At 37.3% G+C, this 15,387-nt stretch overlaps 1 protein-coding gene across 1 annotated transcript in view; it reads right to left on the bottom strand.

Moving 5' to 3' along the window:
* LOC127425076 (nuclear factor of activated T-cells, cytoplasmic 1-like) overlaps window positions 1–15,387 on the bottom strand; it is a 50,180-nt gene that overhangs the window by 2,851 nt on the left and 31,942 nt on the right. Inside the window, exon 9 of the mRNA XM_051670712.1 lies at window positions 11,651–12,289. Within this exon, the coding sequence (XP_051526672.1) occupies window positions 11,651–12,289 (639 nt within the window). The remainder of the gene's footprint in view (window positions 1–11,650; window positions 12,290–15,387) is intronic.

Genomic DNA, 15,387 nt, shown 5'->3' with positions numbered 1-15,387 from the left:
CACCACTACCAGTGAAAAGCTGCAAACAATTGCGGCAAATCGCAAGCTCATATGCATGTGAAAATGTTTTTTGTGGAAAATTTGCAGCAAGTTTGCGGCTACTTTGCCAAACCTCTAGATTTTTGGTAAAGGCATGTATTAAGAAAGTAAATGGGGCCTAAAACTGACTTTAAATAAAAGTAATTAAAATCTCTCTGGTGGCTTCTCTGAGATTGAGAGACAGAAAGATTAGAAGATCTCATGCCCTCTTACATGGTGAGCTTCCCTCCCTGCAGGGCATATATACCAGGTGGTGTGTGAAAAAAGCTCGGAGGATCATCAGAGACTACAGCCACCCGAGCCATGGGCTGTTCTCACTGCTACCATCAGGCAGGCAGTATCGCAGCATCAGGACCCGCACCAGCCGACTACGTGACAGCTTCTTTCCCCAAGCAATCAGACTTTTGAACTCTTGATCTCCCACGATCAAAATACATCAGCACTGCACTTTACTACTCTTATATCTCACACCGGACTGTCATAAATTATATTCTCTCTTAACAACACACTGGCAACTTACTATCAACCGACAGCCTGAATGTCAATACAGTACAATACAACCTACTGTACATTTTATATATACTATATATACAATTTTTATTGTATAATGTGTATTCTATATTGTGTGTATTGTATACTGTACATTGTATGTTATCATTTGTATATTGTGTTATGTGTATTTATGTGTATATTAGACTTTAAATTGTGTTGTGTAAATCTGATGTTTATTGTAAATTGGTATATGTCTCACCACTGTCATGACTACTATGCTGCTCGGAACTGCACCCAAGAATTTCACCCACTATTGCACTTGTGTGTATGGTTGTGTGACAATAAAAGTGATTTGATTTTGATTTGATTTGATTTTACAGGGGACCTTGCCACTCCAGTCCTCAGCTATCTTCCTGCCCTCTATCTTTCATTGAGTTTTCCCACACACAAAGACCCTGGCTCTTTCAGTCAGCTGTTTGTTGGCCAGTGCATGGGAAGTGACTGTGCATGGCTTCAGGCTACAAAACAGCCTTGCACTCACTCGCTGTTTGATAGCAGGGAAAACCGGATGAGACAGCCTCTTAGAGTTAGCATGCTAGCATACTAGCAGCAGAAATATTATCTTACAGGCAGCCCAAAGGGAGAATTGTATAACCAACACAAGCCACATTACTTTTAGTTTTCAAGCCCTCAACAATTATTAAATAAACTTTTGACACTAGGCTTGATGATTTTTGAAGGAAAAACAATTTGCTTTCGCATTTCTTAACCTCTGCTAACCGCTCAAACCTCTGAGGCCAGTAGATAGGCAATGGTATCAGTTGCTCTATCTGTGTCAAAACAGCACATTCCTCTTCCCTTATGATCGACACAGACCACTTCAGTTGGCCCTTGAATTCTTTAGCATGGACGTAAGCACCTGCAGGAAGCATTTGATAACTATTAGACAAGGTGCATGTGTTTTTCTCATTTAGCATAGGGAATACCATCCTTAAAGCAGCTGAATCTAAATCTTTCCAGAAGTCCAGTCTTTCAAAAGGCATCAAAATTCTAAAATCTTTAATCTGAAGTGTGTAATTTTAGATTATATTAAACATATTCTCCTATTCCAGCTTGATATGCAGAGGCAATTATAAGTAAGCCATTTGTAGATTGATTTCCCCAAAAAGTGTAAACACTGTGGCTCTTCGGCACTTTTCTATATTACTCTGTTTGATTGAGCATGCCCATCAGCTCGACATAGGAGTACTGGCTCAACCAATGGCATTAGTTTGGGGTGGGACTATTTGTTTGTCTGACAAATGGCATACAGAAAAAAAAATTGCTTACGGAATTGCTATTCCCTAACGTTTTTACAAAACAAAAGGCAATCCATACATGAATATGATTTAGTAAAATATCCTTTATGCACTGTGTGTTGTGCCCTCATTGTTGTAACTGGTAAAGAAATATGTCACAAAAACGTATACACCCTTGAAAATTACTTAAGTCTGAAAATCCAACAATCTAAAAGGCCGTGACCCAGAGAGAGAGAGAAATATTGAGAAAGCATACGTGAACTGGAGGCTGTGTATTTCATCCACTGAAGTGTTGCTCTCGGCCAAGACCAGGAAGCCTGCTGAGGAATTCCCTTCAAATGAACCGTGGCCTTCATGCTCCCACTGCACATCTGCCTAATGGACTAAAAGTCCGGAATGCTGACGTCCCCTCTAAACAATGAAGCCGAGTCTGTCTTTATCTCCTCGTGAGGTGCGGCGGACCCACCCTACCTGACCCAGGCTTCTTCCCAGGTTCCTGGTTTCTCTTTGCCACATTCTTACTCAGTTCTCCCAAAAACAATGGAATCATTCTCCAAAGATTAAGAGAGCTATGACTTTGAAACACCTTAGAATGTCAGTAACTTGTCTTAGCAAACTTGGGAAAAGTCAGCCAATATAAACTGACATTTATGTGAACACACTGTTTTAAGATGTTTACATATATTAAAATAGATTGCAATGCTTTACAAACTATGCACTCTTACACAGATACCTTGCGACATACATGTGTTATTGGGTCGAAGGCATCACTAAAAATACATATGAAATATTTAAAGTTGGTACAGCATGGCACAAGCAACAGCAAGGACATGATTTTGACTCTCAGGGAACACATAAAATGACAAAATGTAAAATAATTAACTCTAATATATCTAAAGGCATTAACGTTGGAAGGATATTTTTCACAGCTTCATAAAAATTTAAATCCTTAAGGATTTCATATTCCCTTGGGCATATGCCCATATGATATGCTACAGCCAGTAGCTTCCTGATTGAGTAGCACTAATATATGAACAGGAAATGAATGAATGAGATAGTTGAATTATTGGGTGAAAATCGCACATGAACGTGCCACACAAACACCAGTCCATGCTGAAACAATTAGGAACCTTTGACATTTGGGAGTAAATTACACCGATATGTCTTCATGAAAAATTTGGCGAGCGCTGACAACTACCATGGGAGTTTGGACATTAAACTTCAGGTCTCTTGAATCACTAGGTTCCGAACTGTCAAAACAGGAGTTCAGGATGAAATACCTGTACGACTGCCTCCGTGCAATAAAATTTACACATAATTTATGGTTAACAGGAGGTTAGCAAAAGCATCTTTTAGATATTGAAAACTACTGAATGGGGGTGAAGGGTTAGGAGAAAAGGTCTGAGACTCTTCATGGGAAATATATCTTCATACTGTATTCTCATTTCAACAGTTTAGTGGTCTGACAAACTGTTGGGTTTTGGGACATGTTCTGGTTCCTTTTTATATAAATTAATTTGGGTTTACATTGGGTTTGTAAGAGAGCGCAACAGTGCCAACCCACTTTTTCAGCCATCTTGTTTACGGAAGTGTTTCTCCTATTCATTTTTTCTAAAGGGATTTAATAAAATTCTTTAGCAAAACGTTCTAAGGGATGAACTATACCAACCAGTTCCAGAGTGACTCACAAGATTGTAAGATTTGATTTTAAGAATTTTTTTTTTTTTTTTTTTAAATTGGACAAAAAGACTATGGTATTGTACAAGAAAAGGGAATAAACTAGAATCATATGAGGCAGTGGTAATGGCGTAATCAAATTAAAAACAATAAAAAATATATCAAACTATTTATTTTAAGTTGTTGGTTATAAGTATAGAAACAATATCTTTTTAAGTTTATTACAAAATATTTGATATATACAAATACATAAGTAGTTTGCAGAGTGTAGGGAGACAGACATGAAAGTAAAAAAAAACAACAAAAAAAACTCTCCTATGGAAAAAATAATGGCAGTTTTACTTCTGGAACCAGACTGCTGCACTCTATTAATAATAATTAAAAAAAATTATAAGAAGAATTTCTGTCAAATTTTAAAGTAACATCTGTTCACCATATCACTGCGCTACACCCAAAGTGGATAATTATTCATTTTTGTTGCATTGCAATGTTCTGTTGTGTCTAAGACTATACCTTCTATTGAAAGAATGCCTCCAAATGAATCTAAGTAAATGAATAAATAATAAAAGATGAATCTAAATAAAAATGCATATTAAATAATCTAGTAATACATATAAACTATATATATATATATATATATATATATATATATATATATATATATATATATATATATATAAATATATATATATATATATATATAACACACACACACACACACACACACACACACACACACACACACACACACAATAAAATAGCAATAAATTAAAATAAACGTTTGTTTTCGTAATATTTTTATTATGTTGCAAACGCAATAAGGCACTTGAGGCTGTGCTATATTGTTAATATAGCCTTGTCACGGTTGCAAGTTGTGCTTAATTTATGCACTGAAGCCTCGACTATATGATTAATTTATTCTGCGGGTGAAAGCTTCCAATTACAGGGGATTACTATAAAGCGAGCAATATTCAGCTAGTCATGTGATCTCAACATGGCAGCACTCAGAATGTGCGCCCAGCTCCATTTACATAGAATGAAGCAGCTTTTTCTAGTCTTCATTTCATCTCATGAGAGTACATAATATTTAAAGACATTTTCTAAAAATACTTTTCTATTACTGCTATTTCTTTGTCTAAAAGTTTAGCAATCAGCAAAAAAAAAAAAAAAAAAACTACAGAGTGCACCTTTAACCAATGAGACACTGATAAGATTATAGGGACTTAACATAGGCTAATATTATGGATAGTATAACTGCATGAGATCTAATTAGCTTAGACTCTCAGCTTTCAACTTTTGCCACGTGTTATATATCTGACTCTGTTCATAGCTCCCTTGAGGTTTCACTTTACATTGAACTGATCGTTTTTTCAGATGATCTCCCAATACCATTTGCACTATGAGCCTCACTGGCCTGAATAATAAAAACACACAGATCTCTAAACAACTCATCTTTAAAATAGCGAACCACAGAGGAGAGTACAAAGTGAAACATGAAATTTCCGAAGCAATCAAGATATTTATGTTGAGCAGGAGTTACTTCCAGGGATACTGTTATTTTGAGCCAAGATGAACACTTGCATTTCAAAGGGTTTCATCTTGTGCGGAGTGCTTATGGTAAATAAAGACAGCCTCAGTAGGTGTTGACACATACGCTAACATTTTGAAAAGACCAAGGAAACTTTGATTGTTTTCAAAGTCACTGTTGGTCAACAATTTTGGTTTGGGGTTTTGGCTGAGGATAGCAGCTGGTGAGTCATGCATTGATTGTGACTCTTAAATACACAGTTGACTTAAAAAGAAAACTGTTGGCAGTTACGATAGTATACATGTCATTTTGCTGCTACATTTCATATGAAAGGATTCAGGGGGTGATAAGTGACTGGATCCAGAACAATAGTTGTAATATAAGATGGCAACTAAAAAGACACTGCTTAGAGCTTCATACCAAACTCACAAATGTTATTCGACTTCAGCTTTGGTGGTGTTTGAGTTGGCAAAGAGAACCCAATAGCTGCTCTTTATATCGAACTTAACTCAATAGGCTCATCGTGACTCAAGAGGTACTGTGGCACGTGATTAATGTTTTCGAGTGAAGATGATGCATGAATGTAGTTTATAGAGTCCATGAGTTATCCAGCTAGGTTTTTATTAGTGCTCTGCATGGAAAATCTATGGCCAGTTGAACAACACATTAAAAGCTTAACAACATTGAAAACAAAACTATTCAAAGACAGAAACAATTCAGATCAGCCCTAAGGAAGGAGCACATGAGTCATGCCGCCCGGCGTCCATTCCATGTTCCTTTCCATTCTGATTCTGACATTTAAATAAAATGTCCGGAATACTTCCTGATTTTATCCACTGACCACCATTAATCTACATCTCCGTGTATGACTGTTTCCACGGCACCAATTAGCAAAAACATTGGCTCTCCCTAAAGCTCAGAACGACTTTTAAATATCTTCCTATGACCCAATTAAGAAAAGACCTTCCCTGATAGAAAAAGCAGCATGGGATGATGTTCTGGTGTCCCCAAAATGTTTCTTAACTTGCTTGACCAGCAAGGTTAACCAGCTTCACCAGAAAAGCCATGCATACATCAGTCAAGACCAGCATGGGAATTACTATGCTGGACTAAGCTGGGGTCGGGTTCACAAAATGCTCTTAAGAAGAAAATTCTTCTTACTTACCATTTTCTACCATTTTTAACTTAAGACAAAAGTTAAGAATATTTTGTATTCCCGAAAAAAACTTCTTAAAGTTTTTTTAAGATTGTTCCTTCCTTGGTCTTGCGGGTCATTTTGACCGGTATTTAAAATGGTTCTATATGGGTGCAAATGTTCTGCAAGGGTTAAGAAAAACTAAAGAAGATTAAAATTCTCGACAAAAAAATTGTCATACATATTATCTTAAAGTTAGGATAACCTCACAGATGTCTCAAATCCCAAAAGGTAAAATGTTTAATGAATTTACTATGTTACTATGTTTACCTGTGTTCTCTCTCCGTGATCTTTAGAGTCCATAGAAACATAATAATTATATCATTAGAAAGCTGAGACTGTCCATTTTACTTTAGTGCTAAAAACTATGAAGATTAAAGTCATTAAACTAACATATCTCACACAAAAATGTTAACAGACAGATACATTTATCGTTACGATTGACCTGTGTTGAAGTATTGAATTTGTTGTATTAGACAAGGCAACTTCATGAGCATGCTAGTATAATCAGACAATGTGAAACCCTGTCATTTTAGTCTTAAGAAAAAAAAAATTAAGACATTCTTAAGAAAATATTCAAGAATTTTTTAAGAATTTTTCAAGAATTGCACTAAGGAACATTCTTACGAACGTCTTATAATTTATTATTTTCTTCTTAAGCACATTTTTGTGAATCTGGCCCCCTGGTCTTTTCAACAGGGTAAACATTTGTTCATCAACAAGTCAAAAACATGATTTGGATTATTTGTGTGTATTAATATTTATTTTGACAACGGTGCCGCTTGAACTCTGATATAAAGGTTTTGTATCTCTGGGATTGCTGTTGTGACTCTGACTGGGAAGTGAATAAGTGGATGTGAGGTAATCCAAGAACCTGCTTCCTGTTGGACCAGGATAAGCAGCAGCTGGAAACGTGTGATAGAGCCCAGAGACCTGGCCCAATCTCTCGCTTTAGGAAACAACAGGGGAACAAGGAACTACCTAACAATTCTCCAACCAGTGCTGTTAGCCTCATTAAGGGCCCACAAGTTGCAGCACTCCCAGAAGTCCTAATTGTTCTAATCAGCAGAAGACAAGAAAAACAGACCTCGGGTCAGAATCACATCCAGGCTGGCTGGGATTTTCATCTCCACAACGACCAGCACCACAATTGACACAGAAGGGTATTTCTTCCCCAGAAACCATGTTAGGCTGACCAAGCAACAAACCACAATATGTTCTTGGCCTTCACTACCATAGTAACAAAGTTACAAGAATGTTAATCACTGACTTTTAGGTGTCAGCCAATGGTCTACCCAAGTCTAGCCAATGGTCACTGTGATTTTGCCATGTAGGATGTTCCTGGACTTATTTTGTTGGTTCTGTAACATCTTTCCTGTAAAACAAACACAGACCTAACCCCAACCATTAAGTACACTTAAAATCAGAGAGAACTTATAAGTTGATAAGAATGTTGGGTCCCAATTTATATTAGGTACCTTTAACTACTATGTACTAACATTAAAGAACATACAATCAATGTATTTATTGTGTAACTAAATATTGTTCTGCAAAATAAAATAAAAAAATCACATTTTCTGCTATTGAGGTTGAGGTATGAATAGGTTTATTTAGGGTTTAGATCAGGGTCAGGGTTAAGGTTAAGGTTAACAGAGTAACTACAGATGTAATTAAATGCAGGTACTTTTAATTTAAGTACAATGCAACAACACGTATGTACATATTAAATACATTGTATTAAATCATTAATTAGTATTTAAAGACACCTAATATAAAGTGGGTCCAAATGTTGTTGAAGCTCCAACCCCAGCTATATGCCAAACCTTGACCCTAAACCAAAACCTAACCCTAAAATCTAATTTGGCTTAATAAAATGTTGTTCCAGGACCAACAAGGACCAACAATATACACCTTAATATTTCATAAACAGTTAAGATAAGTAAAGTTTAAAGGGATCATCACCACATGTTTGAAAGCATTTCAGCTATTTTTTATCATAAATGAACAGTGTATTGGGTAAAAATAGCAGTTCTATAAATTCACGTTCTTCAAGTTGCAACTTTTCAATAAGGTTCTATTCATTAACACTAGCAAAAGCATTAGGTATTATGATCTAACAATTAAAAATATATTCTTCAGTATTTTGGTTGATGTTGATTTATACATTTACAATTTTTCATGGTTGGTTCATAATACATCAACTGTTAACAAGGAATTCATATTACCAAAATTTAATAAAGGCTGTAAAAGTACTGTGCATTGTTAGTTCATGTTAACTAATGTAGTTAACTAATGTTAACGAATACAACCTTATCGTCAAGTTTTACCAATACTGTATATTTCACAAATCCTCACTGTAGTCAAAACCTTGCTTAATGGCCTGAATGTTCTGAGGGCTGACCACTCCAATGTGTATTTCTTAACAACCCTGCAGGTTAAATTGGATAGTTTGTTGTGGTTTCTTATGGGGAACCCAGCTCACGTGGTGCAGTGACCCCCTCCTTTACTGCAGGATCTACTGCTTTGGCTCGAGCGAGCTGGATCCCACTTCCTGGCAGAACTCAGGCCACAAGCTTGTGTCTACAGCAGCCAAGTCAGTGTGCTTTATTGCAGTGAGGCCCCTTAAAGCTTATGTAGCCAGCATTTGTAAGAGTTTCCATGAGTAAAAGGGTTTGTAACCCCTCCTCAAGGAACTAAAGTAAAAAAAGAGAAGGACCTTATCAGAGGAAACAGTGAGCAGTAAATGAAGACTCTATTATTGGTTAAGCGGTTGGTTGCGGAGAACTTTTAGAAACAAGCAAGCTTATTCAATATCATGAGTTTATTGTAGGACAATCATTAATAATGTTAAACAGTGTTGGCGAGTAACTGACTAAAAGTAACAGAGCTACTAACTTAACTACATTTTGCAGTAGCATGACAGTAGTTCAGCTGTATTAAATCTACAATATGGCTGTATTGTAAAGTGGGTTCATTCGGGAATCATTATAAAAAAATTATTCACTAATGAATTTGAGTCTTTACGCAAATGTCTGTGTGAGGCGTCTTCTTTATTTTTTTATCTTATTTTTTACAGTGAAGTATTAAAATAACTCATCACTATGCTTTTATCTCAGTTATATAAATTAGGATGTTTTCTAGCTTTTTTATTTGCATTTACTGTAAATGTATATGTTCAAGTTTAATGCTCAACAATATTGCTCTTCCTCTGATTGCAATCCTCATTGCACAAAATAAACACTGCTTACTTATGTAAAAATATATAATATCATCTGAAAGTTTAATATTTATAAAGATATTGTACTCTTTAATGTAATTTTTTATTTATTTATTTTTTTTCAAATGTGTAGCTTGTAGTTTTACTAAATTTAAATTATGAGTAGCTTGTAGTTTGCAAACCTAAATGATACTAGATGACAGGTAAACAGTTTTGCCCATGAAAACCCTGTAGACTGTAAAAAAAGTGCCTCTGCTTAAAATGGAATTAATGAGAGTAGTTGATAAGCTCCCCAAACTCCATACCAGAAAGCATCCATTAAAGCTGAAATTAAGAAAGCTGATTTAATAAAGAAATTAAATCCAAACTTCTAATGGTATAGGGGGCCGGGTTAGCGCTCAGCTAAATGTGTTATATTTTACCAGGGGAGAAATGACAGGTAATAATTTTGACAAGACAACCAATAAAAAATCCTGCATTCACTCCATGCATAACTCTTTGACCATGTTTCCACTAAATGTGAGCAGTGTAGAGTATATTTCAACTACTCTAAAAAATTTTAAAATACTTAAGACTGTTCTGGAACCAAGGGAAAATACTATGGCTCCCGGAATCCACCATCCAACATTTTCTTAAACTCTAAAGTTAGAAGAACTTCATGGTGCATCTTTCTAGCATGATCAGTGATTTCTACAGAATACTTCAAGATGGAGATCCTCCATCAAATAGCAAATTAACTCTAAATGCTTAATGGTGGAAAGAAATAGGTTATCTTCAATCACTAAACCAATCAATCTTTCTACCCTAGAAATACTTTGAAGGATGTAAGACTCCTGTGTGCTTCAACTAACGCATAGGTTTGAGAACTGATGGCATGTCATGGGTTCTACACTGTTGAAAAGCTTCAGCATAGATGGCATAACCAGACTGTTTGTAAATCATCATGGTACAACCTAAGTGACAGCTCTGAAAGGTGACCTCCTGCCAGGCTTGAAGCACCATGTGATGTTTCAGCAGATCCCAGTGTATAAAGGGTTTTCATTACCACTAGTCTTTGGGTCAACTATGTCTGCTTACTCTTTAGAGAGCCAATATTTATTAGTTTTTACTATTACACAGCTCATCCTTAATTCTGATTGGTCAATCACAGCATTCAGCGGTCAAATATTTCTGAATAATGTCTGGCCACATGAACATATCTGGGCACAAACTAATATTTTGCCGGTCATCCGGGCATTGCAGGTAGTCTATCCTACTTATGTTTAGGGCTACACAAAATGGCTCCAAAAATTATATCTCGATATTTTGAAGCCTATTGATGTTTTTCAATATTGATATTCGGTATTTGCTCAGAAATTACATAAAAGTGATTTTATATGAGAGAAACCATAATTTTTCCATCCAAAAATTGTGCAGTGTTAGTGTGTATTTGACAGATTACAATGTTCTTTATTACAGAATCTGTGAAACGCTGTCACCGGTTTCAAATGTCAAATGTTGGAGTTAATGTGTGAACCTCTGCATCTCTACAAGCCAAAAAATCCTTTAAACTCAAATCAATATTTCCGTTTACTTATTTATTTGGCAAGTTGTCATGTAATTAGAAAAATGAATAGTCAGACATCATCACTGCAAAATAAACACCAACATGTAGATCAAAACTCTGATGCAAACCAGAGGTTGAACAATTTCAATGCAAATCAATATTTCATGTCCATTTATTTATTTATTTGATAAGTAGCTGTGTAATAAGTGGGATAAAATACAATCAACATCATCGCAAATAAACCCTTTTAGGGTGATACAAGACCTGTCCTGATCCCTGTGACAGGGTTTATTTTGCGGTTGACTGTATTTTGCAGTTGACTGTACATTATCCCTTACTTATTTTACAGACAGATCTAATGTAAAAATTCCATCCCTCTGCTTAAAATGTAATGCAAAGTTGAAGGGAAACTGATGAAGTCATTCATTAACTTGCCAGATAATTTATGTCTTTCTTGATATATTAAACAACATGGAACAGAGCAGTTGTAGCAGTTGCAGTACGGTTAGCGCTGCACTAGATCTTAAAAGTCCTAATTTTGTGAGGGAGCACTCAGGCAAAAACATCAAGCAATTAGAACCATCTGTTCAGCATTACATCACCAGACTACGATGCACATGGTCCCTAAATTGAGCTGGAATATTGCGCTGTCACTTACCATCATCTAGGTACATTTGATCCAGTTCCTGCGGTTCCTGCTTGATGCTGACAGCCAGCATGGTGGGGGCTGCTCCCTCTTCTTGCAGGAGGGGGGACGATCCTCCCCTTAATGGTGTTTTGATTATCTGAGCAGCCAATGCCGAGGCCTCGCTGGTGGCCTGTGATTGGGTCAAACTGTGGCTGGGAGTGAAGGGGAGTTCTGGTGCTGAGTTTGGTGTGGAAGGATGGGACCCTGGAGAGGACACAGTGCTTCCTGTTGGGTAAAGGATGGACAGTGGGTAGCGTCCGGGTGTGGGCTGAATGGTGGAGACATGTGGGACCGTAGGAGACTGGGGCCCCAGGTTTGATCCTGCTGATAGGCACTTAGTGGAAAGGTGAGGTGAGCAGAGATCTTGGAGTTTGGGGCTGGTGCTTGGGGAGGAGGAGCAGGATAAGGAGGTGGGCTTTGCCGGCAGTCTTTGAGGGCTGGTCCCGAATGAGCCCGTGACACAGGGCCTTAGTTCTGAAGGCATCATGGGGGTCAATGTTGGTGGGCTATAGTAGGGCTTTGGATGCAAAGCCAACTCGGCGGGATGGAGTGGTGTACATACCTGGGGAAGGTCGTAGTCATCGTGTGGCTCTGATTTTATGGTTGGAACTATGGAGGCGAAGGAGAAAAGAGTGCGTATGAGAGAAAGAATGAAAAAGAAAATGAAAGAAAGAAAGAAAGAAGGGGCAAAGAGAGAAGAAAGAGAAAGATCAGATAAGAAAAAAATGGGAAAAGGAGCAAAACGAATAAACACACGCTCTGGGTTCATGTGACTTGATGTGAGCCTGTGCGAGTGAGTGGGTTTGTGGCTAGGATACCCACAGCGAAACAAACATTCTCATCAATGAGACTACGTGTCTGAGGCTACGCGCTCCCGCCCAACTGAAAATATTTAAAGAAAGAGGGAAAAAAAGGGGCGAAGCATCGCCACAAGAGCCTTCCAGCTGCTTTTGAAAATAAAAGGGATATTTTTTTTGGAACTTCCCCCAGCACTAATACCATATAAGTGTGCATTATGAAATATTTTACTGCTACAGTAGCCTCACAACCATAGCTTAAAAAAATCCCCATCAAGTAAAAAATTCAGCATTTTTCTCTCAGTAGAAGATTCAGTGTGTCATTTAAAATGAGGTCTGAGATTTAAGAGAGCTAAATTGCAGCTGGGATAAGAATCGGACTAAGACTGGATTGAAGAGAAACAGATCAGCAGATTGTACATATATTGTGCATGGAGTTCAAACTAATCCATTTCTTTAAGCTGAAGTGTGTAATTTTTTTCGACATTAAAATACTTTTTTTTTTTATTCCAGCTTAATATGCAGAAACAAAACTGTAAGTAAGCCATTTATAGGTTGATTTCCCCCAAAAAGTATAAAAACTGTGGCATATTCAAAACATTGTTTTTTTTTTTTTTTTTTTTTTTTTTTGAGCACCCCGACGCAGCATAATTGGCTCAACCAATGGCGTGTGTTTGGGGTGGGACTATCTGTTTTTTGACCAATAGAAGACAGGGGAGTTTTCAGGAAATTCATTCGTATTTTTGCAATTCCGTTCGGTGACGCCAGTGGCACAGAAATTACACACTGAAGCTTTAACATAAACACTGTAGCAGAGGGATTTTGAGAGGTGTGCATATCAATTGTACAAAATCAGCTATACCTTTAAAATCGTTCTAGTATACAAGTCCACTACTTTGTATGTCTAACAAGAGCACTACTAAGCTTGATAATTCAAGTGCTCAAGTGTCACCTTCCAGCTTTAAAAAGAAACAATTGAGAAATGAAACTGTTATATCCTCTCCTACTGAAGATACAAGTAAAGGTTGTACCCTGCTAAAACAAACACATAAAACCAGCCTATGATGGTATGCTGGTTTTACCTGGATTAAGCTGGAGTCTCAGCCTGGCCAAGCTAATGCTCAGCTGGTTTACCATCGCTGGTTGGCCAGCTGGTCTCCCAACCTGACCACCTGAAAAGTGACCAAAACCCCTCTAAAACCAGTTTACAGAACACCCTGACCAGGCTGAGAGACCAGCTAAGACAGCATAGGCTGGTATAAGATATTTTTTTCAGCAGGGTAGCCAGAATAAATAGTACAATTCATTGGTTTCCTTGGTGGATTTGATTCTGGTAAACAGATGTTGAGCTACTGCGGAGAATTCGTCTATTGTTGAAATAGTCGTCTTCAAGATGTTATGTTTTTCACCTTTTAGCTTCTGGCTGTATTTCTCTACAGACTGCAACAGTTTATCTTTGTTCAGCGTTTAGACATCACTCACACCAACGTGCCTTCACGGAAGCCCTAAAGTTTAATTTTGCATTCTGTCAACAATACAGAGAAAAGGGGAACTCTCTGAGCTGGTCAGAACAACCACTGGTTTAAAATAGAGCCCAGACACCTATTTTAGGCCCAGCGGGGGGAAATGAGGCACATGACAGACTGATGCAGTGCCATACAGACAAGCAGATGTCTGTCACTCTGCCTCATGTTTAACCTCAAAAGCATTTCAGCTGGTTCAGATTCATAAGAGGCCATTCACAAAAAACACATTATTGTGTTAAAAAAGCTAGATGATGAGCAACGAATGGAAAAGATTGCAGATGTCTCAAGGCACGTATTTAAATATTTAACTTCTTTTCGCTTGACATAAGTATTAAAAACACTGAGCTCATGTGCAAGACACTGAAAAAGCAACAAGCTGCATCACATAGTTTTACATAGAAAAACTATTAAAAAGCAGCATAGAGGCATGCAAAAACACGTCATGTGTGAATGGCCCCTAACACCTCATTACTAAAGCTTGAAGATCCATTACAGACTCATTAGATGTTAGGTAAAGACACATTAGTCAGTCTGTGTTACTTTGAAATGAAATATGCAGTCTTAGAGTTCAATATTTATTTTCTGGAAATATATTAAACGTATGGATGTTTCTTTTTTTTACAATCACACACAGAAAATGTTGCCACTACAGATAGCATTGAAATAGGTGTCCTGGAAAATCACTCTTGTCTATGCAACATCAAAAAAGTGTCAGGGGCCTGGCCCGCACTTTAACCTATCAGTAAACTAGCCAATCAGAAACAAGGATTTTGGAGTGAGGGAGTGTGGTTTTAGTTAGAAAAATAGCTGAAATTGTTTACAGCACCTTTAAAATGGCATCAGTCAAATCAGGATAACTGAAGTGAATCCTGACATAAAAAAAAAAACAAAAACAAAAAACTGTGAAATGATTTTGGTCTTATCCTGGTCTTTTCACTGTTAATAAACTGCATTGGATAGACCTATATCTTTGCGTGTCTCTATTCATATAGCTTGCTGTCAAAAAATAGCTGTAGTGTGAGTGCGACGGCCTAAAGTTGCAGTGCCCACACTTCTGGAGACAGGTCTGGGACAAGCTGGGACTGACTCAAGCCTTTGAACCACCCACTGGTTACGCACACCGGGCCTTGGGGAATTAGCAGTGGTTTGGACCTTTCAGATGTCAAGCAATTTTTTTTTAATTTCACCTGGCAACCAATCTGGATTTGAATAATAGCATTCGCATACTGGACCCCACCCTGCCACTGCCCTTCTACTGCTCTTAAAGCAGGTATGGAAAAGAACACATTTTATGGAAAAGTCTTTTAACAAACAAAAAAAAAAAAAGAAAAAAAAAAAAGACATTTTCCCACTATTCCACCCACTAAAAAGTCTTCAAAATTTC

This window comes from Myxocyprinus asiaticus, chromosome 34 (assembly GCF_019703515.2).
Source record: "Myxocyprinus asiaticus isolate MX2 ecotype Aquarium Trade chromosome 34, UBuf_Myxa_2, whole genome shotgun sequence".
NCBI lineage: Eukaryota > Metazoa > Chordata > Actinopteri > Cypriniformes > Catostomidae > Myxocyprinus > Myxocyprinus asiaticus.
This window is presented reverse-complemented; position numbering and strand designations above follow the sequence as displayed.